At 44.4% G+C, this 24,639-nt stretch overlaps 1 protein-coding gene across 1 annotated transcript in view; it reads left to right on the forward strand.

Annotated features, from left to right (window-relative positions):
* Window positions 1–24,639, forward strand: part of AP3D1 (adaptor related protein complex 3 subunit delta 1) — a 71,115-nt gene that overhangs the window by 42,158 nt on the left and 4,318 nt on the right. Inside the window, exons 11-29 of the mRNA XM_026654880.2 lie at window positions 393–441; window positions 1,749–1,894; window positions 3,866–4,014; window positions 4,107–4,337; window positions 6,346–6,577; window positions 8,624–8,769; window positions 9,012–9,153; window positions 10,460–10,531; window positions 12,335–12,410; window positions 13,334–13,533; window positions 14,229–14,302; window positions 16,902–17,100; window positions 18,033–18,095; window positions 18,904–18,996; window positions 19,485–19,634; window positions 20,869–20,916; window positions 21,308–21,497; window positions 23,389–23,477; window positions 24,548–24,633. Of these exons, the coding sequence (XP_026510665.1) occupies window positions 393–441; window positions 1,749–1,894; window positions 3,866–4,014; window positions 4,107–4,337; window positions 6,346–6,577; window positions 8,624–8,769; window positions 9,012–9,153; window positions 10,460–10,531; window positions 12,335–12,410; window positions 13,334–13,533; window positions 14,229–14,302; window positions 16,902–17,100; window positions 18,033–18,095; window positions 18,904–18,996; window positions 19,485–19,634; window positions 20,869–20,916; window positions 21,308–21,497; window positions 23,389–23,477; window positions 24,548–24,633 (2,435 nt within the window). The remainder of the gene's footprint in view (window positions 1–392; window positions 442–1,748; window positions 1,895–3,865; window positions 4,015–4,106; window positions 4,338–6,345; window positions 6,578–8,623; window positions 8,770–9,011; window positions 9,154–10,459; window positions 10,532–12,334; window positions 12,411–13,333; window positions 13,534–14,228; window positions 14,303–16,901; window positions 17,101–18,032; window positions 18,096–18,903; window positions 18,997–19,484; window positions 19,635–20,868; window positions 20,917–21,307; window positions 21,498–23,388; window positions 23,478–24,547; window positions 24,634–24,639) is intronic.

Genomic DNA, 24,639 nt, shown 5'->3' on the forward strand with positions numbered 1-24,639 from the left:
TGGCTTTTATTTAGTTATTTCTCAGATAGGTTCCTAAACTTCCTTTCCTCTAAAATTCAGCTTCTGTGTGCTCTCTTCTGCTTCCCCTATCCCTAAAGGGTGTGTGGAGCAGGGAAGGCCAGATGCCTAAGAATAAGATTCAATTTGAGAGGCTTTGCTATTGCTTTTGATCAATTGCCACTCAGAATACAATCACTGGAGCTCCATGTTCCCTTCATCTTATGATCAGTTAATGTAACAATACTGTCTTACCAGTGGTCACAGAGCCTGGTAACACTGCTTTGTCATGTATTGCACCCACCCTAATATAGCGAGTCATCTCCATTAAGGGACTATTTTAAATAGTATTCTTCTCAAAGCTCACGTTAATCCCGACTTGCACTTTTTTCCAGCTCTGTGTTCAGAAGTTAAGAATACTAATAGAAGATTCAGATCAGAACTGTAAGTGTTGCTTGTCTTCTTAGAGGCTTCAGTGGCCGATCTGATGGGGCTAAGTGGCAGTGGTATTAAAAATAATGAGCGGTATTATAGAATGCCCAGTATTGTGTGAATTGGTACTAAAGAATAGTGAAAATCATAAACATGTACAACTAGCTGTTTTTTAAGTAGATGAACAATAGTGCCATTTATGGTATGTTAGATCTAAAACCAAAAATAATTTTCTCTCCATCTCCTGGGTTTTCCCTTCGTAGATCTTCCAGTGAGGAAGCACATCCAAGAAACGCTAGTTATTCCATAGACTAATGGTAAAATCCAAGACTGCCAGACCTTGTTAGTGCTGGGAAATGCATTGGCATAAGTTACTTCTAGCCAACACCATTTAAATCCTTTTTAGTGACGAATCTTTTCCAAGCACCTGTAGCGAGAACTATAAATGTCTTCCTCACTTTCAGACGAGAACAGCCCCTTTTCAGTATATTAATTCTGTTTGCACTATTGGAGTAGCTCTAACACTCTGGCAGAACCCAGCCACTGAGCACATGCGGTACCATCTTGGGCAGCGGTCTGCACTTCATCCAGTACCAACATTGGTGCAAGCAGTGCAGATGACCTGATGCTGACCTGGCAGAACAGATGCTGCTGGCACCATAGGAATTTTCAGTACAGCGTGATCTTGCTATGCCCATGCAGCTTGAGTCTCTTACTATCTGCAGCCGTTAATTCCTTTATGGTACCAGCTACTGGCGCTGTTTATATCAGGCACCTCTCCAGCTCCAGTCTGGGAGGAACGGTTACTTACTTTGCAATAACTGTGGTTCTTTAAGATGTGTTTTCTACATGGAATTCATGACCTGCGCTCCTTCTCTGCTGCTATGGAGGAATGGTGGACCTGCTTTGCCTTTTATGTCTTTGAGGGTGGAGAAGGTGATCAGGGCATGTAGGGTGCAAACACTCCAACTGACACTGCTGGCCAATATAATCTAATCTTGCACACATGGAGTGCATGCGTACATCTCAAAGTGCCACAGTTACTGCCACTCTTTACAGATGGCAAAACCTGAATGGGGGTGACTCGGCTGAGAGTATACACGTGGGGGGCAAAGGAAGAAATAGAAGCTTAGGCTGCCCTTTTCATTTTCTATCTGATAAATGTGCTCCCTCTGTCAAAGTTTATCCCAAACAGTATATTTGGAATCTGAGGTTAGATGGGAAAGTCAGCCCATCTTAAAATCCCCTGTGCTTGCAAGAAACAATACAGTATGTATAATATGTGGAAAAATTGTATTTTGTTTTTTTTCCCCCCACAGTGAAGTACCTGGGTTTGTTAGCAATGTCCAAAATCCTGAAAACTCATCCTAAGTCAGTTCAGTCCCACAAGGATCTCATTCTCCAGTGTTTGGATGATAAGGATGAATCCATCCGACTCAGAGCTTTAGATCTCCTATATGGCATGGTATGTTTCTGTGTATTCCTCCCCCCTCCTTAGTTAGCACTTAAAAAAAAAAAAAGCCCTGCGGTGAGATCCTTGCCCTTACTTTGGCCCCTTTATGCAGGGTGAAGGGGCTGGTACGACATGGAAAGATTCCCCTGATCACAGGCACTGTAGAAGACATCTATAAGGCTGCCTTCTGAAGACCCCTTGCAAACCTTGTCATAGACCAGACCAGATAACCAGCAGGGTGTTGAGGGTGGGGGCTGTAGCATACAGTGCTTTGGAAATTCCCGGCACCACTACTATCTGTACTATAGATGCTGTAACTCAAACATGACTCCAGGGCTGTCTAAATTATGCTGGAGCTGAGGAGCTGCATCCGATCAGGACACAAAGTTGGCTTTAAGCCACCTTAATCTGCCATGCCCCACCATGTCCCTCTGGGGCCTTGAGGTGCAACACACAATCTCATCCCAGGTGCTTGTGCCTCTGTTCCTTTGCATGTGTGTTGTGTGTTTTGCTACTGTTCAAGGAAGTTTTAACAATGCTGGCTAGACTAAAGAAATACAGCTTAATGGAGATAATCTTGTAGGTTTTGAAGGCACTGTGGTTACAACCTTGGTGTATAAAGTGCCTTTCATCCAAAAAGCTCTATAAAAATACATTCACATGGGTGGATCGTGGCAGACTTCATTCCTAAAATGCTGTGATATTTTGGCAGTGGAAGTAAAGAATATTGTGTCCCGTTTAAAGTGTTTTTCTGGTTGCTTCATAGTTGGGCAGAGAATATCTAACCAAATTATAATTGCCTGGGAGTCTTGACAAGAGGTCAAAATGTTTTTTTACATATTCAAAAGACAGCCCTTCCAGCAGTGCTGCCTAGCATTCTGCTGGAACACTGACTCAGAAGGAAAAGTGCCATATACTGAGTCATCAACAGCACTTCTGCAATAGCTACGCTTCCTGGAAGGTCTCCATCTATATACTGATCAAGCCTGAGATGTGCTGTCATCATAGCACGAGGTGATATGACTGCAGATGCTGGTGGTCACAAACTTGCACTGAATTCCCTACTGGCTGCTACATGTCAATATATTAGGTTCCCAGAGCAAGTTAAAGAGCAGTTATGCTCTGATAAGTGACTTATAAAGTTAGCATTGTTTTTTGGGTCAGAGGGGTGTTTTCATAAGTCTATCAAACTTGCTCAGTTTACAAGGGTAAAATAGTCTTTTCAAGTCATCAACATGGCAAACTGCAACCAGAAGCTGAAAAGTCAGCTGTCTTCCTTCAGGTTTCTGTGTCATTGCCATACTGTACTACTAATTCTGAGTTCTGTTATGGCTCATTATTGCCGAGCTGTATTGGAAAGTAATAGCCAGATTTCGATTGTCAAATGTGACTCTGCATACACGCGTGGGGCAGATCTGCTAAGGTGGTAGTATCATAGTTACCTAGTCACACTTCTGCCTATAATGCACTTTGAGGGGTAGAAATCAGAATGAGCAGTCATTGGGGAAAATACTGAAAATTAAAAAGGCTCTTAAAATGTATGGGGTTAGCCTCAGACTTAAAATGTGATTTATGATATCCATAACATATCACCATAGTATCCTTGCAGTTACGGATTGAAAATTATTCTGATCTAGTGGTCAGGGTCTTACCAAGTTCAGTCCTGGGCTTATGCAGATAAACCTCTGCTAGATCAAGTGTCCAATGACAGGTGTCCAGCCATTAGGCTGGCACAAACGCTATCGAGACGTGCCCCAACAAATAAATTCAGTCTCTGGCTGCAGCTAAATTGTACAGCAGTCCAGAGCCAGAGATGTTGTTAGTATCTCTCTGTGTTCTTAATACCTGTCTCACCCTCAAACAGATACAGGTACATCTACTAAGTATCTACTACTTTCTTCAGCTTTTATGAAATGGGAAAGACCTGACAGCAAGTCCGCATTACCTGTCTGTGGCTCATGTCTCATTTCACTCTTAAAACAGGTGTCCAAAAAGAACTTGATGGAGATAGTGAAGAAACTGATGATTCATGTGGACAAAGCGGAAGGGACAACATACAGAGATGAATTGCTGACCAAAATCATAGACATATGTAGCCAATCCAACTACCAATACATCACAAACTTTGAATGGTCAGTACTTTTGCATGTAGACTTTGAAATAAGCAGTGATGGCACCATCTGCTTGCCTGCTATTAAGATTGTATCACTTTCACCTTCTGTAGGTACATAAGCATCCTGGTGGAACTGACCCGGTTGGAAGGTACTCGGCACGGTCACCTTATAGCAGCTCAGATGCTGGATGTAGCTATCAGGGTTAAAGCCATTCGTAAGTTTGCTGTTTCCCAGATGGCTATGCTCCTGGACAATGCCCATCTGATAGCCAGCAACACTCAGAGGAACGGCATCTGTGAGGTGCTTTATGCTGCTGCCTGGATATGTGGGGAGTTCTCAGAGTAAGTGCAAAGGGAAAGTTTTTAAATCACTTTTGAAAGGTGAAAAGCAGAATGTTTGCAGATTGAGACTCCTGTCACTCGAAAGTGAAGGTGTCTTGGGTGATGGAAGCTCAGAACATGAACCATAGAGCCAACAAAGCAGTATTTCAGAGTGACCACTGCTTTTCCCAGACTGGTGCAGCTGCTCCTACCCAAAATGGCTACTGCATTTGAAAAGCTGTTGGGCTAGTCCGTGTCTCTTGCATCCATATCCCTGCCAGCCGAGAAAGGAAGGGATGGATATGGGTAGAAGTGATGTAACAGAGAGGCAGCATGCACATTCCCTGGGAAAGGTGGTGTTAACTCAATACATCTTGGTCTGATTTAAATGGATACTGTCAACTCAAATCTCAGAGGCATAAGAGGTAATAGAAAACACTTTCCTGTTCAGTTTGATAACTTTCTGCATTTGACAGAATTTTATATATCGTTTCCCCTACAGAGTCAGCCAGCTTCTCCTTTTTGTGCAAGTCTTCCACACAGCCATGGGAAGAGACTCTTTTTTTAAATAGGAAAATGTAACTTGACCCACAAAAACCGGCAGTGTGAAAGCTGGATTCTGTTTTTGCTTATGCATTAATAATATCACTTACTAAGTTCCATTTCTGTTTAATAGGTGTGCACAGGTATAACAAACCTTTGTTACTGGTGACGTATAAGATGGAAAAAACATAGCTTTACTGTTGGATCCTAGACTGAGTTTGCAGAGCAAACATTTATTAAAAAAAAAAAAAAACTTGTAAATTGAGCACGCTTTTAATAGATATCACTGAAATGGAAACTAAAATGCCACTTCTTCAGAGTTGAACCATAAGTAGTATTGCTTACATAAGATTATTACTGTAACCTGGGACTGTGTTTAAAGAAAAAAAAAATTGTAGATCTCAAGCATTTATGGACTTGCTGTATATATATTTATATTGCTGTCCTATTTCTTTCTCTTGTGCTCATCTCCAAAAATGTGGGTCATAATGCAAATTAAAACAGTACTGGACTAAAAGCAGACCCCCAGCCAGTCAAAACAAGCAAAGACGAAGGGTAGTTAATGAAAAAGGAAGCCCTTATGTCACCTACCAGATTGACAGGAATGGATTTCTTGCGCATCCTTATACTTTCCTCCGGATCTAAAATTTCATTTAGAATAGATGGTGAAATCTGGGTCCCACAGAAGTCTGGCAAATTTCCCACTGATTTTAAATAGGAGCCAGGATTTCACCCCAAATATTCCATCCCTTCTGGTTGTGAAGGCAGTCATGAGTAAGGCTGCGTGTGTATCTCCAGAAGTCCTGGATTCCATCACTGCTGCAGCGGCCAGTGCGGCTGATCCCAGGGCCACCTAAGCAGGGGCCCCGGGGCCAGCCGCACCAGCTGCTGCAGGAGCGGCCCGTGGGACTGTCGGAGCAGCGGCCGATGCAACTGGCCCTGGGTGCGGCCCCTGGTGGCTGGCCCCAGAGGCCCCCCAGAACAGCAGCACCCCAGAGGCCCCCCAGCTAAGATTTAGTCAGGGGTATTTATAGTAAAGGTCATGGACAGGTCACGGGCTGTGATTTTTTTGTTTGTTGGCAAAATACCCATGACTAAATCATAGCCTTAGTGATGAGAGTCTGAAACAAAAATCAGAGGAGTAGCCGTGTTAGTCTGTATCCACAAAAACGAGGAGTCCGGTGGCACCTCAAAGACTAGCTTTCGTGGGTAAAAGTGGGTTTTTTTTACCCACGAAAGCTTATGCCCAAATAAATTTTAGTCTTTAAGATGCCACCGGACTCCTTGTTGGTTTTGGGGGGGGGACGGTGGGGGAATGCTGCTGTCTGACTGGGAATAGAGTTAGGCCAACACAGAGTTCTGCTGAAAATCTTTTAATGTCTAAACAGTTTTTGTAGATTTATATGAAACTTGGTGAAATGTCAAGCTTCTTAAATTGACTCCGCTCTCTTTCTGCCTTCATCTGCGTCCGTTCCATGTATTTCAGACACCTTGAGGAATCAAACCAGACCTTAGAAGCAATGCTGAGGCCTAAAGTGACCACTCTACCAGGCCACATCCAGGCAGTTTATGTCCAGAACATGGTAAAGCTTTATGCATCCATCCTACAGCAGAAAGAGCAAGCTGGGGAGAAAGAAGCAGCCCAGGAAATTACCCAGCTGATGGTCGACCGTTTGCCTCAGTTTGTACAGAGTGCGGATCTAGAAGTACAAGAGAGGGTAAGGGAGCAAAACTCTCTTTGGTTTTGTCAAAATGATCTTTAAACCTCTACTATTAGTTTCATTTGTGATAGTGGATTAACATAATCTTGCATGGGTCATGCATGTATTTTATATAAATACCTGTCATACAAGATCTCTGCTGGCATTATGTACCTTGCACACCTCAGTGATGCAGGTGCGTAAACAATTCTTACTTTATAGATGTGGATACTGAGACACGAAGAGATTGAATGACTTGCCCAAGATCGCTCGCACAGCGAGACTGTGGCAGAGTCCAAATCTGACTCGCAGTCCTGTGCTTTAACCATTAGACCGATCTCAGTCTATATAAATAGTAGTTTGCAGTGTTGTTGTAGCACTGTTGGTCCCAGCATATGAGACACAGAAGGTAGATGAAGTAATATCTTTTATTGGACCAACTTCTGTTGGTGGAAGGTACAAGCGTTTGAGACCTGAGGAAGAGCTCTGTGTAGCTCAAAAGCTTGTACCTTCCAACAGAAGTTGGTCCAATAAAAGACACACACATAATATGCAGTTACAGCCCAAACCAATCCTGCAAAGATATAAATCTATAAATGCTATGTTCGTGTTTGCATATTGAGCAGCATCAATCTCTGTGATTTCATACCATGCCACACTTATCACCCTATCTGAACACCTTTGGAGTGCAACTCTTCATAGCAGGCAGCTCAAAATAAGAGGTGACTGTTGCAAACACTGCATTAGTGCGCGTTCCAGAAAGAGGTGCTATAAATGTTGATGCCTGAAGTGGTTTGTCAATCAGTGTTCTAAAAACTCTCGCAGCCTCTGATGGGGTGTACAAACCCCACACTGGGCAACAAGGGGTTAAGGGATTATTTTGGGCTCAGCCAACCCATGTGCAGCAAATGCTCCATCTGTTGGAGGAATTAAAAGGCAGGGAATTAGCTCATTTGGGTAGCAGACCTGCAGCCCCTGGCTCCAGCAGTGCAGAGAGGAGAGAAGCCTAAAAGCTCTGACATAGCTGCCCAAAAGGGCCCTCCCTGAGGAAAGGGAGGACCCACCCCAGAGACAATCAGAGAGGGAAATATCCAGTGGACCTTGGACATTGGTAACCACCTCCTTTCTTATTTTGGTTTGGATTTCCCCACCAGGGGAAAGCCTTGGAGTAAGCTGGGTGGGGGGTGAGAGGAAGAGGCCCAGGGAGGACAGCCTTGGTTGCCAAGGCCCTGGGTTGGAGCCCGGTGGAGTGGGAGGGCTCGGGCTCCCCGTTGGCAGTCGGGTTGTGACCATGATGACTAAGCCACACTCCCCAACCAGACCCCGAGTGAGGACTATTACACAGCCCCCACTGAATCGAGGTGCAAGGTGAAGGGAGTGAAAGGCCATTATCTACAGTGTATGGAAGGAGCAGAGGGCATAGAGTATAGATTAAAAATGGTCAGTGAAAATTATGTGCATAATGAAATGTGCTTTAAAAAAAATCCTCTGACATTTATAACCAATGCAGTCAGTTTTGCCAACTAAGCCATGAAATCATAGTAAGGAAGAATAGGCAGTGTAGAAAAAAAAAATCCCTTTGAGGCTCAGTATGCAGTGACCTGCACTGCAAGAGTTGATTCTAATTTGTATGTGGTGTTAAATGTATTCTTGAGGCATCAACATTACTTTATGTATAGGGCTGGGAGCTCCCTTAGGAGCTTCTGAAAATCCCGCCCACAATGCAGTTCATCCTAGCATCTGAGTGTTTTGTAAGGGTGGATAAGCATTGTCCCTATGTTACAGATGGGGAGGCGGAGGCACAGTTTGGGTTGTATGCCAAAGGTCACATAGTGAGTCTGTGGAAGAGCTGGGTAAGGAGTCCTGACTGCCAAACCCCTGCTCTAATCCAGCAGCCCACAGTGCCCCCTGTAATCCTCCTCTGCCAGTCTCTGTAGCTTCAAGGATGTCTGTACAATTACAAAATGCTATATCTTACTGCAGCTGTTTACTCTGTTTTCTGGTTCAGTGACTGTCAGTGCATTGACATAGTTCTTAAACCATTTTTTGTACTTGGTTTTCCAGGCTTCTTGCATTTTGCAACTGATTAAATACATTCAGAAGCTACAAATAAAAGAGGTGCCTGTAGCCGAGGAAGTGATAGCCCTGTTTGCAGGTGAACTGAACCCAGTAGCTCCAAAAGCACAGAAAAAAGTCCCAGTTCCGGAAGGGTAAGATTTTTTCCCCCAACAGTCTTTTAATTGTAAGCTCTTAGAAAATGAGAGTATGCCTTCCTACATGTCTGCCAAATGCTTAAATAATAAATAAAACTGTTAAATAATTCCAATAATAAAGCTAACTCTGAATGACTAGAGACACTGCACATGGCTGTGCATGTGGACAAAGCTATATGTTGTAAGTAAATATATTTTGACCTTTAGTCTGAGTCTATAAATGTTGCAATTGTTGCCAGTTTGGACCTTGATGCTTGGATCAATGAGCCTCCATCAGATAGTGAGTCTGAAGATGAAAAACCCAAAACAATTTTCCATGATGAGGAGCAAAGGCATTCCAGACATAGACAGCCAGAGATTGATGAGGAAGAATTGGCCAGGGTAAGTGAACATAAAAATAGTTTATGCATTTAAAAAAGCGTGATAAAATGGTATAGCCAACATCATTAGAGAAGTTGGAAATGTTGCCATAGCTGCATAACACAGATGGGAGCTATGCCTTTCTCCTCACTTGGGAACATCTTATAAAGCGAGTAAGGATAGAAGTCATTGCATTCAACTGCTTAATCGTTGCAAACTGCTCCAGAGCCTGTATGCAAATCCATATTTATTATTATAATGTTGTCTTGGTCCATGCTGCTGTTCTCTTTCGAGCTGAGAGCAAAGGTTTTTTTGGAACAGATTTTCCAAAGGACTCAGCAACCAATGTGCAGAGCTCTTCTGAAAGTCTAGCTGCTTATTTTTGTGTCTAAATGGGAGCTGAGATCTCTTCCAAACTTGGCCCAAGTTGGGAGTGCTGAGCTCTTCTGAAAAATCTAACCAGTAAGCTCTGCAGGTATATATTGTACTGACCTCTGCCAAGAAGATGGACAGACTTTTAAAAAAAAAAAAAAAAAATTGTTGAAGCAAATGCCTGGTCACTCTACCCAGTAGAGGGTCATTCAATTGAAATAGGAGTGTGGGTTTTATTTACTGTAGATGGGCAACCCTCCTCAATTTGCAGTTGACTTTGAGGCTTGTCGCTTTGTGCGGAGTCTGTTAGAGGCGGACATGATCAATATTGGCAGTTCTGTGTTGGGCTTTGTTACCTATGTTTTTCACAAAAACTGTGTGATCCCACACATACCTTTGTTACACTACCCATCCCTGCAACGTGTGCTATTTGTACCACAGGAAGATGGAGGGATTAAATAGGAGTTGAAGCCAAGGTGCCTCCTCTGAAACCTGTCCAGAATTTGCCAACTCTTAACAATTCCTATTTGCAATGCAGCTGAGAACTGTCATGCCTATATCACCCTGCTTCTGGTGTTTTTCCATTTTGATCAAGAATTACTTGTTAGGCTCGAATAATTCCCTCTTCCCACCACAACTGCAAAACAGGGATAGAAGCAACCAACTGACATCAAAACCTTGTTGCCTTCAGGAAGTTTACATCTCTCCTAGCAGAGAAGCCAAAGAATAGAGGGCAGGGGTATTTTTAGGTTAGTGCTCCCTATCAGCCGTTTTCTAGTTTCTGTTGCAACTACACAACTTGAGAACTAGATAGCTTTAGACCCCAGTTATTTTCCCAGAGCCTCTTGAGAGTTGTTTGCAGTGCTACCAATATGCAGCAAGAACACACTTTGTAATGTCTGGAAATAACACACAGAAAAATCTTCAAATTTATAACTACAAATACTTTTTTTAGCGCCGAGAAGTCCGGAAACAGGAACAAGCAAACAATCCATTTTATATTAAAAGCTCTCCTTCCCCACAGAAGGTAAGTCTAGCTTGTTAAAAAATTCTCTCGCTGTCTGTGTATGTAACAGTACAAGGACCCTCAGACTTTCATAGTCGCATCTTAATAAACTGTCTTGTGGATCTCTTCCCTCTCTTTGGGAGCACTCCAACCACTTCCTCTCCCCCGTTTGTGATCTCTTAACAGCTTAACGTCGTTGTGGCAACTGCAGCAATTGCTTCCATGGCAGAGTATCATAAGGACGATATTTAATGTCTGGTGATCTTTAATGCACAATTTTAAAATTACCATCTCCTTTTGGTCTCCAGATCTGCCCCTCCCACCTTGGCTGGTCCCCTTTCTTGTTCCCTTCTTGTGTTTACTTGGTCCTCTCTCCCTCCTCTTCTCTCATGCTTTACTGTGGTTTGGTTCCCTTCTCCCCTGCTGTGTGCATGCTGCCCTGCCCACTTGATCCTTTACTCCCACTGCTTTGTGGGCATAGTGCTCAATTGCTAAGTCCCCTTCTCTTCTGAATCACTGTACTCTCCGGCTAGTAGCTTTGGTTCCTGAGGGCATCTCCAATTGGTTGCTTTAATATAGCACTGGTCTCTAGTCTAGAGGCAGCTGGGACTGACCCCTCCTTGTCTCCAGCTATGTATAGGTCTACTTTGTGTTGAAGAGCCCGAAAACGACTAGAATCAGCTGGCTGGAGCAGTCAGCACAGTGTGAGCAGCTAGCGCTCCACGGATCTCCAGTAGGCTGCAGTTTGGGAACTTCTGTAGCAGTAATTGTTGCTGTTCCTTTTAGACAGAAGTTGAGAATCATCTTACTAACTTAAGTAAAGCCTAGAATTTAGAATCCAGCTCTGAAGAGCAGCCAGTTAAAGTGGAGTAAATAGCTGCAAAGAACACAACATAAAACAAGTAGTCTCTAAGGTGCCACAAGTACTCCTGTTCTTTTTGAAAATAAAACAAGTCAGGTGAATCCACTGGTTTTGTAATTTGGATACACGTTTTCCTTTGTAGATCAGGATAATTAATTGTATCTAAAGTCCTTTCCTCCCTCCCCTTCCCCCCAAAATTCCTGTGCAGGCAGTTGGACATTCTGTTGAAATGATGCAGTAAATACACTTGGCAACATGGCGGATTGCCAGACACTGAGCTTGGTGAGCAGTAGAGGAAGGGTGAGGTAGATGAGTGCACCTGGTGTGGTCAGCAGCAGTGAACTTCAGCAGTTAATTCAGCAGACTGGCTGGCTTGAATGCACACGCCATGTGTCTGTTCTCTGGACCAAAAGCATCAAAGGAGCATTAATTCAATTGATTTGTTGCCTCTCCCTTCTTTTAGTCTCTTCTTTCTTTCCCCCGCTCCTCCTTGAGCTGGGGCTGTCCATTGCCCCATTTCCCACGTCCTGGACCTCAGCATTTACCTCTGAGGTGGTAAGCAATAGAAACTTCCTCACGTGATTTTCGCCATCAGTTCAGTGCTTTTCTTGGCTGTAACAAGTAATGTTAAAACAATCACATTTCATATGCACCTATTGCGACTTGATTAGCACCAATGAGCCAAATAGTTTTTCAGGCGGTCTTATTTAATCTGCCCTTTGAAGTGTTCATGTCACAGGTTAAACTGTTATTTCTATTTACTATTTCTATATAATGGAGACATTTTCAAATGTTTCTGATGAAGATACTCAAAATGTAATAAATCAGAATTGATTTCTTGTTTGGTTGAACATCAGCATAGGCTGATGTACCTAATCAAGCTTTGAAATGAGGGACAATAACTCAGTATGCTCTCCTATTGTAGAGTCAATGCTAATGTATCAAATCTTCCATTTTCCCAGCAATACCAAGACACCCCAGGTGTGGAGCATATACCCGTGGTCCAGATTGACCTTTCTGTTCCCTTAAAAGTTCCAGGTAAGCACATTGACCAAACCAATTTCAAAGTGGAGATGAAGAATTTAATAATTCAACAAAAGAGTAGTAACTTCCTCTCAGTTCTAGAGGATAGGCGAACAGCTTTGGTCTTGCATGTCGAGTTCCCACATTGCCTGTCACTTCTGAGTGTGCCATTAAACTTAAAACCATAGTTTCCACTGTCCTGTGGATTGTAAGGCCAGCCTTCCTTTAAGTGTTAAGTTCAGACAAATAATAAAATAACCCTACAGTTAGGTGTAATTCACAGGCTGACTGCATAATATGAGAACAAACCAATATTCTGTCAGGAAACATTCCTCTTTAGAATGACCACGCGCTGCGATTTAATATCTGAGACAAAAGGCTGCGATCAGAGCTGATGGGTTGGAGATAAAGTGAATTTGAGGAGCTGTAGGCCGCTTCTGAATGGCAGGCGGATATAGAGCTGAAAAACTATGGCTGAAGTGCAGCACGTGGTAGAGAATTTCTAAATACACAGCAGCCTTGCATGAGTGACTTCTTTCAGACCAGGTTTACAGCCTTAATGTTCTCCTAGGATTTAGTGAAGGGTTTCCCAAGGATATGAAAAATGCTGTCAAATATTCATTTGATTGAGAGTAGTCTCGAGGCCAGATTCTTCTTTCAGTGATCTGTCTAACTCACAATCAAGTCAGCAACAGTTGTGGATGAGAATGGGAGCAGAATTTTGTCCACTGGCTTGCAAAGGGCTGTGAAATTGGTTGGAGGAGGCTTTTATTGAAGTCACTGTGGACTGCTGGGAAGTGAAAGGGTAGCGTGGGGCTTTGATCCTTTAGGAGTCTAAGTCGGGGGGCAAAATAAATGTGTTAACTCCTAACTTTCTAATGCGACGGTCAACCTGTAAGCAACTCTCACCTGAGAGCAACTTGCGTCCATGTGTTCAGGAATGCCCATGTCTGACCAGTATGTGAAACTGGAGGAGGAGCGGAGGCATAAACAGAAGCTAGAGAAAGACAAGAAAAAGAAAAAACAGAAAAAAGAGAAGAAAGGCAAACATCGCCGCCATAACTCCCTGCACACAGAGAGCGATGAGGACATTGCCCCAGCTCAGCACGTGGACATCATCACGGAGGAGATGCCAGAGGTCAGTTGCTTACTCGATAGTTTGAGCTGTGGGACTTGTTTGTGTCCCACCAAGGCATATGTTAAGGTTCCTCATTTCCCATTAAAAATTAGACTCTAATGTCAGCCTCACTGGGTCATTGTGATGTGGGGGTCCTGACTTCTCTTTGCAAAGCTGGTTGAATAGCAACATATGCTGCTTCCCCAGTGAAACCTTTACCTGCCCACTAAAGGGATGGGAAGTCTATTGGTGCACAGAACCAAAGGCTGAATAGAAAAACAAATGACTGATATTAAACCCACAATACATGTCTGCTGTAGAAATACCCACATAGCTGTTTCATTTATGATGCCTCACTGCTTCACTCTGAGTTTAACTTGCATCCCAATCAGCAGGCTTTCTGCTAATATAGTTAATTGTACCTGCTTGTGCCTGTAGTCTTTGTTCCAATCAAAACCAAATTCATCAGTAACTGAAATACTGGGGTTTATGAAAAATAGTTGTTCTACTTTAAATTCATCTAATAAATGCCTGAATGCGAGATTAAATTGTACAATGTATGTGACTGCTCATGTCTAACTGTGTAAGGAGGTCTGTGTCACTTGTATCAAGCTGGTGAGATTGAATTTGGGATGGGACTGTTCTAGTTTTGGAACTGTGCTCTGCTTGTGTCTTCAGTGGACAGTCAGTTTTTCTTTCCCTCCCCACCCAATTAGAATGCGTTGCCCAGTGATGAGGATGACAAAGATCCCAACGATCCATATAAGGCACTTGATATCGATCTGGATAAGTAAGTACAAAACTGTGATATGTGGGTTTTCTTGCCTGTTAGCCAGATTACATGAGGTCTTGGAGGTCAGTGCAGGACTACAAAGGTTACGGTGATTAAAGCTCCTACAGTAGGATCTAGGTTCTGCTTGCACTAGATGCGAAGGCCAGTCTGGCAAAGCCCATCAGTCCTTACCCATCCCTGAGCCGACTGCCACCTGGCCTAATCTGTGCACATTGGAAAACCACCACACATACAAATAGCTTCTTTCTTCTGGGATTTCCGAGACCTGCTGCAAGGAATGTAGTGAATCAGCTCTGCCATTAGTAGTCGTTCAGAGCGTGGCTGGATTCCTGTTTGGGTGCTGGGAGGAATGGGAAATGGGGAGAGTCACACTTTTATTAACTGCACATATACTAAGCAGTTGCTCTTCCTTTGTGTCTCTTCCCAGTAGCTCTTCAAAATGTTTTGGCTGGTGGAAGGTGACCAATAATCTATCCCAGCCCATTGAGTTGGGAGCAATAGAATGCTGGGATGCTCCTGTGCCCTGCTGGAAATCTTAAACCCCCAAAGGGCATTTAATAGCTACCATCAGAGGCCAATTATAAAATGTTGCCTGGGGAGGTTTTTCTGCAGTTCTGGAGAATCGTGATATTGGATTCATTGTAGTTGCTGGTTTAGGACCCACTGATGCCTCCTGCAGAACGTTGATGGATGTTCTGTTTAAAGCCTGTTCTGTTTCCCTTTGGGACAATAAAAAATGGGGGAGAACAGACTTCATGAAAAAACAGATGAATTCTTTAAGAAGTCGTCATCTTTCTGATGGAAGTGATCTCAGGAGGTATCTAGTCCAACCCCTTGCTCAAATCAGGACCAATTCCCAACTAAATCATCCCAGCCAGGGCTTTGTCAAGCCTGACCTTAAAAACCTCTAAGGAAGGAGATTCCACCACCTCCCTAGGGAACCCATTCCAGATAGAATCATAGAAGAGACTCCAAGAGGAATAAGTAGGAAATGAATTCCTAACAGGAAAGATTCTGGTTGAATGCAAAGGCTAAACCGACCAGTGTGGAAAACACTAAGCAGAGTTGTTTCTAAATGGAGTGTTCCAGGAGGTGTCATTGGGCTGTCACACCATTTCTATTCATGCTCTTTCCATTTACACAGAGTCATTGTGCTCTTCTGTCATGTTTTCTCATATCTCTGTCCTCTCTCTCTCTCCCTGTGCTTGCACTGCTATGTCTGTGCCACTCACACACAGTCTGGTTTCAGGGAAGGCTACCAGGTAAAAGTATCTCACTAAGTAGATGGTCGTCTTTGAAAGGTTGGTTGATACCAGTGAGCAGTGTGAACCGCTCCATAATCATGGATGTATTAGAACCATTGCCCCCAAACTATGAATGAGACTCCCCCATCCTTACTGGCTTTCTTTGAGCCGTGACCTCTGTCACCATACAACTACACATGAAATTGTTTGAAGACTGAGATCTGTTGACTGCTTGATCAGACATGATCCTGTTGTGTTTTACAGTGTCTGTGTTTGAAGTAAAGTTAGATCAAGTCCAGTTCTTCATCCGGAATCTTCCTGATCTTATGCTTGCTGCTCAGCAAACATGCGAATCAACACTGAACAAAAACACAAATCTGAATGTAACAGTCCATGCAGAGGCGATGTATGTGGGGGTCAAGTGCCTCCTCACCTCAAACACCCCCGCAGATTTGCTGCTTGACTTGTATTTAGCATGCTCAGTAACACTGCAGAAGCCAGCTGCCCTCACCCTGCCTCCCCACTATCAGCTGGCACTGGTCGTCTGAGTCCATGGACTTTCTCTTAACTGTCTCACCTTAGTATGACAGTAACAGGGAAGATGCTGTTATATTTGTCTCTGGGCATAGAATATAAAGCTAAACTATTAGGCACAGTTCTGTTGTGATATGGGTGTTCCAGTTGAGAGTGCAAACTCATTTTAATTTTAATGCTGGGGCTTGTGATTCACAGCACAACCTTCCAAAATGAAATTGCTTCTAAGTAATGCTAAGAGAACTCCATTTACAATCATAGCGATCCTATACAGTGGTTCAAATACAAGAAACATTGAGTCCTTGTCCTGGTGATTTGTTTGAGCCAGGCTATCGCTTCATAAGATACAATTCATTGCTTGGCTTGTCACATTTCTATTGCAAACGTTTCCTCCTATTTTACATCTTCGCTGGTTCCTCAAGGATAATTTCATAGGTTTGCAACATAATGAATGCTGTGTGTGTGTGTGTGTGTTTCAGTTCTTCAGTAAGCATTATTTAATCTGCAAGTGCGTCACTATCTTTTAAGGGTGTTTAAGTGCCCAGGGCTGACAGCTCACAGTAGCCAGCTCATCTAACGTCTAATGCCTGGAGGCACAGTCTGTGTGGTTGCATAAATGAGCCTTTACAGGGATTCTTGAAGTGTGGGTCAGTTGAGATTTTTTGTATGTGATCCTAGGAGAATTCTCTATGATCTTTTTTGAGGTGGCGTGGGCGTGTGGGAGGAGGGGAGGAGAAACTTGTCTGGGAATCTAGTAAGTGCTCTGTGCAACAGGGAAACTGCCTTCGCTGGAAGGTAACTAATCCTCTTTTGTTAAGACCCTTAGCGGATAGTGAGAAGCTGCCTGTGCAGAGACACAGAAATGCTGAGAACCTGAAATCGCCAGACACAGAAGCTCCCTTAGTAGGAAAAAAGAGCAAGAAACCCAAAAAGAAGGAAAAGAAACGCAAAGAAAAAGAGCAAGAGAAAGAAAAGAAGAAAGAGAAAGAAAAAAGGGTGACTGAAGAAGGAAAAAAGGTAATTATCTAAGACACGTCCTGTGTTTCAAACGTGCTGCCGTAGGCCATATACGGCCAGGTATTTTCCATGTCCGTGGTCAGTTGTGGCTGGTACTAGGGGGGACACAGCTGATTATTTTTACTTTGTTTCACTTCCTTTGCATTTCTACAGTAATAAAAGCGGCACCTGCCTAGGTGCCCCTGCCACAAGTTACAAGTACACAAATGAAAGTAAACAGCTACTTAGCCTTGGCAACCTGCAAAACTCACCCCTGGCAGAACACACCGAACTCCTCCCCAACACGGAGCTAATGAAGAAATGGCAATGCAGTGAGCTGCTTTAGCAGGGAAATGGCCTCTTGAACCCCACTTTTGTATTTAGAAAATGAAGTGAATTTCCTGCTGGCAAAAGTTGAGGCCAGTTGTTGGCTGCTGCACTGAAGACTCAAATAGTCTCTGCCCAGACCAGTTTACGTTGAGAACAGCAGTGGCACAAGCTTCCCCAGACATTGCAGCCAGTGTCCCTGGTCTATGACCTAGAGAGACCACTTGTGGGGATAAGAGGGTACTTCAGCCTGCAGACTGACTAGTCCCAGCCTCTCTGCTCGGACTGCGTACAAAGATGCTATTTAAAGCTAATTGTCCTGGTGGCTTTATGAAGCTGGACTTGACCAACTGATTTCATGAGGGCCGTCAAATGATAGACTTGCGGTTACTTCCAACCAGGGCCAGGTTTGAAGTGTGAGCTAGAGGTGAAATGGGTCCTGAGCTTGCTTTAAGGGCCCCGAGCCATCTGTTCTTCCCATTTCTACACATATTGCAGCATCTTCCATTTCAAGCAACTTGCTGTATGGCTGTACGTGAGAGCAATACAATGCAAATGTTAACATTAGTCTGTGGATTTATGTTTTAACGCAATGGTAAAGGTTTGTTTGCTTTGGTGTGTGTCAGGGGGAAGACTTGGATTTCTGGCTCTCCACTGCTCCACCTCCCTCCTCCATTACACAGACACAGGTAGGTCTGTTAGTAGGCCCCCCCAAAAAGCTTTTCCTTGTGGTTGAAAGTACAGTTACAAGCTCTGAAATGAACTCCAGTGTTAGTGCAAAGAGAGAAGGGAGATGAGGGCTCCAGCTCGTTCTGATGGTCCTACCAGGATCCCTTTGCTATAAGGCAGTGGAAATTAGTCCCGTCCAATTAACAGTTGCTCTGTAGGGTGAGGCTTCAAGCCCAACTACAGAGGGAGATCCGTGGGTTTGAAAAGCACCTGTAAATGCATGGAAATAAAGGGGTATGCTGAGTCAGCTACCTGCATTGTATACAGCATGTCGCTAACCCCTTCAGACTAACTTAATGAGCTGAGAGTGTCTGGAAACATGCAGATCAAGGAAACCTGGGTTTTGAAGGTGGGTTACATGCCTTCCTCACTGCATCCCATTCTTTAGGGATATTGCAGTGTTCATGGCATGTCTAGGTCCCCCAGAGCTTAGCAGTAACAAAACAAAACAGTTTTCTTGTGTGTCTTGTCCCAAGTCCTAAACCCCTGAAACAAACACGTTAGCAGACCTTTAATAACAGCTCTAAGATAAAAAGCGTCCGACGAAGTGGGTATTCACCCACGAAAGCTTATGCTCCAATACATCCGTTAGTCTATAAGGTGTCACAGGACTCTTTGTTGCTTTTTACAGATCCAGACTAACACAGCTACCCCTCTGATAGCTCTAAGATAGTACAGCAATAATTGCTGCATTCTACCCAGGACTTAATTGTTTGCGTTATCTACATTCAGTTAGTGTCATAGCCCTTCTGATTGCTTCCTGTCCAGAGTGAGCCTGAGGGGAGCACTGTCCTAGCTGAACCTGAGGAGAATGAAGACGCAAAGAAGGAAGAGCAAGAAGAGGAAAACGACGAAGGAAAGGTGAGTGGTTAAAGAATTGACACCAAACGGTTGTGATCTCAACATAAGTACTACCAGACTGGATCAAACCACTGCTCCAGTATCCTGCTACCAACAATGACCAGTATGACTGCTTCAGAGGAAGGTGTAAGAAGCTTTGCTGTAGACAGTGATAGGATAACTTGCCCCTAGGGATCTCTGAACCCCTAATAGTTAGAGGCTGGGTTATGCCTCGTAGCAAAGGGGCAATTAACTGACCATGTTCAACACTGAGCTTCTACCCATGGCCATATGTTCCAATTTAACAGATTCAGACCTCTGCTTGTAAAACACTGCCTTGGGTTTGAAGCATTTGCAACTTGGAGGCAGGCAGCAGTGACACACTGGGAACCCAGAACAGGATTATTACTGAGGTGTAGAGCAGGAGCCTAGAGTTGGAAGTATTACTACTAGGGAAACGCTTAGTTTTTAAGAGCACATTGCTGACGCTTGTTTCTGTTGGATGGTAGAAATCCTCCAAGCATAGGAAGAAAAAGCACAAGAAGGAGAAGGAGGAGAAATCCAAGGACAAAAAGAAATCCAAGAAGAAGCATCATCACGGTGAGGAAGAACCAGCAGAGTCAGTACAGAATGGAACGCTAGATGATGAACCGCTACCGGTGAGGAGCTGTGCAGCTCTGGCATCTTTAGGGTGGAGGGGGAGGTGTGTTTGCTACATTATACCAGAGCCGCACTTGTACCTATTTCCCCAGCATCTTAGCATGTCTTATAGACCTTCCCATCAAATGACCTTAAGGCAACTACAGAATTTGCTTCTATGGATAATTAATTAGGAGAGGATTTAGTGTATTTAGCTGTCTTCTTGCAAAGTGAGGAGGAGCCATCATGTGACCAGCCAGCTCTCCACAGAACGATGCCCATGCACTGTTCGAGCCGAATGTCCTTTCCTCCTCGGAGTTAGAGAATGTTTCAACTAAGCAAACGTTTCCCATTTGCTGCTTGGAGAACTCACTTCACATTGGAAATGGAGAGAAAAACTAGGCTTGAAAACCTTGGTGTTCAGGATTGCTCAGAGGCATGTGGATATGAAGCTGCGATTTCTAGGGCTGGTTGCCAACAATGTCTGCATTAAGCACTCTTTTTGAGGGGCTTTTGCTGAGCTGGTTGAGTTAATCAGTGAGCCCATGGTAGGTGGCTTCCCTTTGGGCATGTCTCCTATTTCAACTACTATTTCTGCCTCTTCAAACATGATCCCTAGGAGCTCTTGATTTGCTTTGCCTCTCGGGGTAGGTCTACACTCACAGCAGCGTATAAAGTACAGACATTGCACACCCAGACAGCACAGGTATAAATAACAGTGTAGACGGTGAGGCACTGCTTAGGTGAGTAGAATACATACACACCAGATCCCTGTATACCCTACGTGGCTCTCTAATGCCCAGACAGTGCCTCTCATGTCTACACTGCTATTTTTAGTGTCCCACTGCCACAGGGAAAGACTCTGACACAGCAGCCAGCTCACTGCTGGCTCCCATACCAGGCACCTTTCACTGTGACATTTAGCTATACACCCTGCATGCCACTGCAAGCCCAGACAAGGCCTCGGGCTTTGATTTAAGCCTGTTCCCTTGTTCAAGGGAATCAATCAATTTCTTCTTATTGGGAGCCCCTTAAATGTAAACAGAGGTTTCTGTGCTGCCTCCAATAGCTGGCTGCTGTTGACACTCGAACTTGAACTTAGATATTCTCGCACTCTGGCAGAGCTGTTAGTTAAGTGCAAGCAAATGCCCCTCTGTTCAGAATTGTGCCTGGGAGGGAGGTCTGCTTGCTTTGTAGAGCTGAGTTCTCTTTCAGACACATGGCTCTTTGTGTAACTTCCTGCTTGTTTTTCAGCCTATGTCCAGTTACTGCCTTCTTGCTGAAAATTCATACGTTAAAATGGTGAGTAACTCAGTTGTTAGTGTCTCTCTAACTTCCCTCCCTCTTGCATTTTCTGAGCACTTTTGAGAAATAGCCCTGGGACAACTTACTGATGCAACGGTTTTGCATAAGCAGCATTTAACTAGAGAACCATCCCAATTCCAGCAGCTAGAAACTACCAGACAGATGTCCATAGCAAGATCCATCCCTGTCCCTTTAGTTATCAGGACAAAAGTCTGGGTAAATCCTACTGCTTGAATGTCCTGCAGTGCAGTTAAATGAAGCCTCAAAACTCACCAGCAGTAGTGAAGTGTGTAATCCCTAAATTGTGTTCAATCCACTGCTGTCTGAAGCCTGTCCATGTGTACTGTAGGCAGCTTCTAAAGCTTCCCTGTGACTTCTTCATTCACAGACATACGACATTCAAGGAAATCTCCAGAATGATAGTCAAGTCACTGTCTCCGTGATCTTTGAAAACAAGAGTACTAGCTTCCTGAAAAGCATGGAATTAAACGTCCTGGACTCTCTCAACGCTAAAATGCTGCGGCCAGAAGGGTCGTCGGTACATGATGGGATACCTGTGCCATTCCAGCTGCCCCCTGGTATGACCAGACTACAGCTCTGTCTGGGGGGCTCAGTATGTCTAGTCCCACGCTGCCCTCACGTGGGAAGAACTAACTGAGCTACTTGCTACTTTTCAGAAAGTCGCTTTGCCACTGTATCTGGTGGGGCTGCTTAGTCTGCATGCTAGGTAGCCCCTCAGATGGATTGGAGATGTACCCACTCTCCAGTAACTGTACTTACATCTAATGGTAGACTCTGCTACCTAGTAGCTAATACACAGGACTGGGAATCAGGCTACCTGTGTTCTTTTCCTGGCTCTGCCACAGGCTGATGTACTTTGGATGTCACCAGGGCTGCCCACCCCAAACACGCAAAAATGACAATTGGCTTAAAAATGACCTTTTTTTTTTTTATAGTATGGAGTTATTTGCTTTCTGGGTGCTGAACCTTTAGGTTGCACTATGGTCACATCCTCAAGCTTTTCTCTGCAATCGTGAAAGCTGAGATTCTCCCCTAATCCCCTGAATCCAGACCTTAAACTTACACCAAAGATTGCAGACGCATGATAAGATCACAGGGTTTGGCTGCTCTGAGACACTTAACTGCATTGGGCCTCAGTTTCACTTGTGGTAAATTCGGGGTTAATTCTCTCACAGGAGTATTGAGGCTTAGAGACACTACAGTGCTTTCAGATGGGTGAATGGAAAGCACTATTGAAGGGCAAAGGAGTAATACTGTTACATACTGTTAACATGCAAGTGTATGTAGTGGATTTTTTTTTTAACAGCTAAGCATGAGAAATAGGAACATCCCTCTAATATTTATAAAGTGCTTTCACTGCAGAGTATTACATGTATGTAAGTAAAAGTGGCTTGTATAGGACAGTAGATTCTGCTTATTAACAGTTCTGGTTGCCAGCAAAAAGGTTGCTGTTATCAGGCAGTTGCTAATCGGCAGAAGGAAGGAGTTGCAAGGCAGCAGTCAGGGAAGGAAGCTGCTGCTCTGGGATGTACCTTCCCTAGGTGCAGCCCTGCAAACCTGCTTGTGGATAGGGTAGTTGCAGGCATGGGTGCTGCAGCCCAGATGCTGGGGCTTTCTATAGGGAGCAGGGATGCTGGGAGCGCATGGGGGCTGCACCATTCTTCTCCCTGCGTTCTCTGGTGGTCGGGGCTAAGCATGTCCTGGTGCTTCCTTCTCTGTGTGCTGTCTCCTGGCAGGGTACGGCCTGGAGAGTGCCGGGGAGAGGTCCCATGCAGCTCCAATGTCTGCAATGCAGTCCTGCTGTGGCCCTTCCACAGCCTCCCCTCCCAGCCTGCAGCCCCTTACCTCCAGTGTGGTGCCCGCTGCAGGCAGGTTTGCCGGGCTGCAGCCCCAGAAGGAAGCACTGGGAGGACCTGAGCACCAGCTGCAGGCAGGTTTACGGGGCTGCAGCCAGGGAGGGCACATCCCAGCACTTCTTTCCCTGGCTGCAGCCTCACAAACATGCCAGCTGGTGATGCTTTTTTTTTTTTTAAGAAAGTTGCTTGTAAGTGGCATGCCATTACCGGTATCTGAATCCCGTTATAACACTGGCAGCAGTATGTTGCCATTAAGTGAAATCTACTATATCTCCGTTGTGAAATACATATCCTGCCAGGAGGGGTCACTGGACAGATATCAGCTGATGGTGGTAGTTGGCTGGTGTTTTCAGTGACCCAAAGGAGTTAGGTGCCCAATTCCTATTGATTTTCTGTGTGTTGGCTGCAGAACCCCCTTAGGCTCCTTTGAAAATCCCAGTCTTGATCGGGGTCCAGAACCAGGCATTGGTTAAGCTCAGTGCCTATCTCCTGTGCTGCTGCATAACGCTAATGATTAAAATCTTAGCCACATAATAAGAGACACAAATCACTTTTTATGTCCTCACTCCACTCTCTCCTCTCTTCACACTAGGAATCTCTAACGAAGCCCAGTTTGTGTTTACTCTTCAGAGCATTGTTATGGCTCAGAAGCTAAAAGGAACATTGTCCTTTATAGTGAAAGTAAGTGCAGCTTTAAACTCTCTACTCCTGCCTTCCTTTGGAACTGCGTAGGGGAGCTTGACACAGATAGAAGGCACTGCTTTAGGGCTTCTCTGGAGCATCATTTCACCTCTGCTACACCAGCCCATTGTGCAACCTGGGAAGTATTTTACATGATGTACAAAAAGCATCCTGAGTATAAAATGAGCATGTCCTGAAGTGTCACTCCTGGCAGTGTTTGACAGTTTTCAGATTGCACTGCTCGGTGTTAGCTAGCCGCTCGCTGCAGGGAGACATCTGCCTGGGAAGGAGGGGAGGTCAGTCTCAATGTCACTGGCGAGCAGGAGATGACTTCAGCTTTCCCAGATCAGTTCTACACTGACACCTAGGCTCCATAGCTCTACGGGCTGGAAAAATGGATAGTAACTGGGTGTAATGCTGAGAGCAAGAGTGGAGCTGGCTAAGAGGTTTAAGTACCAAGCTCTGGCCTTTCAAAATCTGCTGTTTCTAGTCTAATTGCAACAAGTAGTCACATTAGTAAAGTATTTGAACATAAAGCTGCAGCGCCAAATCCAAGTAGACGGCCAACTCTGAGAGAGCCATTGTTGTTGTCTCAGTTTTCGATTTTTATAAGCTTTGTTGCAAATCCACCCTTCTCCTAGGATGGGGAACAGGAAATGTTCGTTTGCTTCTCAGGCTGTTTCCCAAATTGTGAAACTCGATCACAGTGTGATAGGCCAAATTCAGTCTGTTCAGTCTTTATTTCAGCAGGACGTGGAGTTTAAAACTTGGCCAGATCCGTCTGGTTCACTGTGTTTAAACTGTCCTTTAACCCCTCTACGTGCACAGACAAAAAAATCCAAACTCATCTCTTAATACACTGGGTGGCCAAAGTCAAATTCCCTAATCGTGGCAGTAACTCCACCCCTCAGTCCCCAGCTAGCCCTTCAGGCGTGAACCTTAATGGGATGCTTCACCTGAGAGCCAGTCAGTGAAATCTCATCCAGGCCTCTGTGTGGTAGGTTGGGGTAGGCACCTTCTCTCGCTGCCTCCGGGCTCCCCTTCATCTCCTTTCCTTTGACCTGTTGCAGAACGATGAAGGTTCAACCCATGAAAAACTAGATTTCAAAGTGCACTTCAGTTGCGCTTCATACTTGATCACAACGCCTTGCTATAGGTAAGT

Source organism: Terrapene carolina, unplaced genomic scaffold (genome assembly GCF_002925995.2).
Source record: "Terrapene carolina triunguis isolate 2854851 unplaced genomic scaffold, T_m_triunguis-2.0 Scaffold194, whole genome shotgun sequence".
Taxonomy (NCBI): domain Eukaryota; kingdom Metazoa; phylum Chordata; order Testudines; family Emydidae; genus Terrapene; species Terrapene triunguis.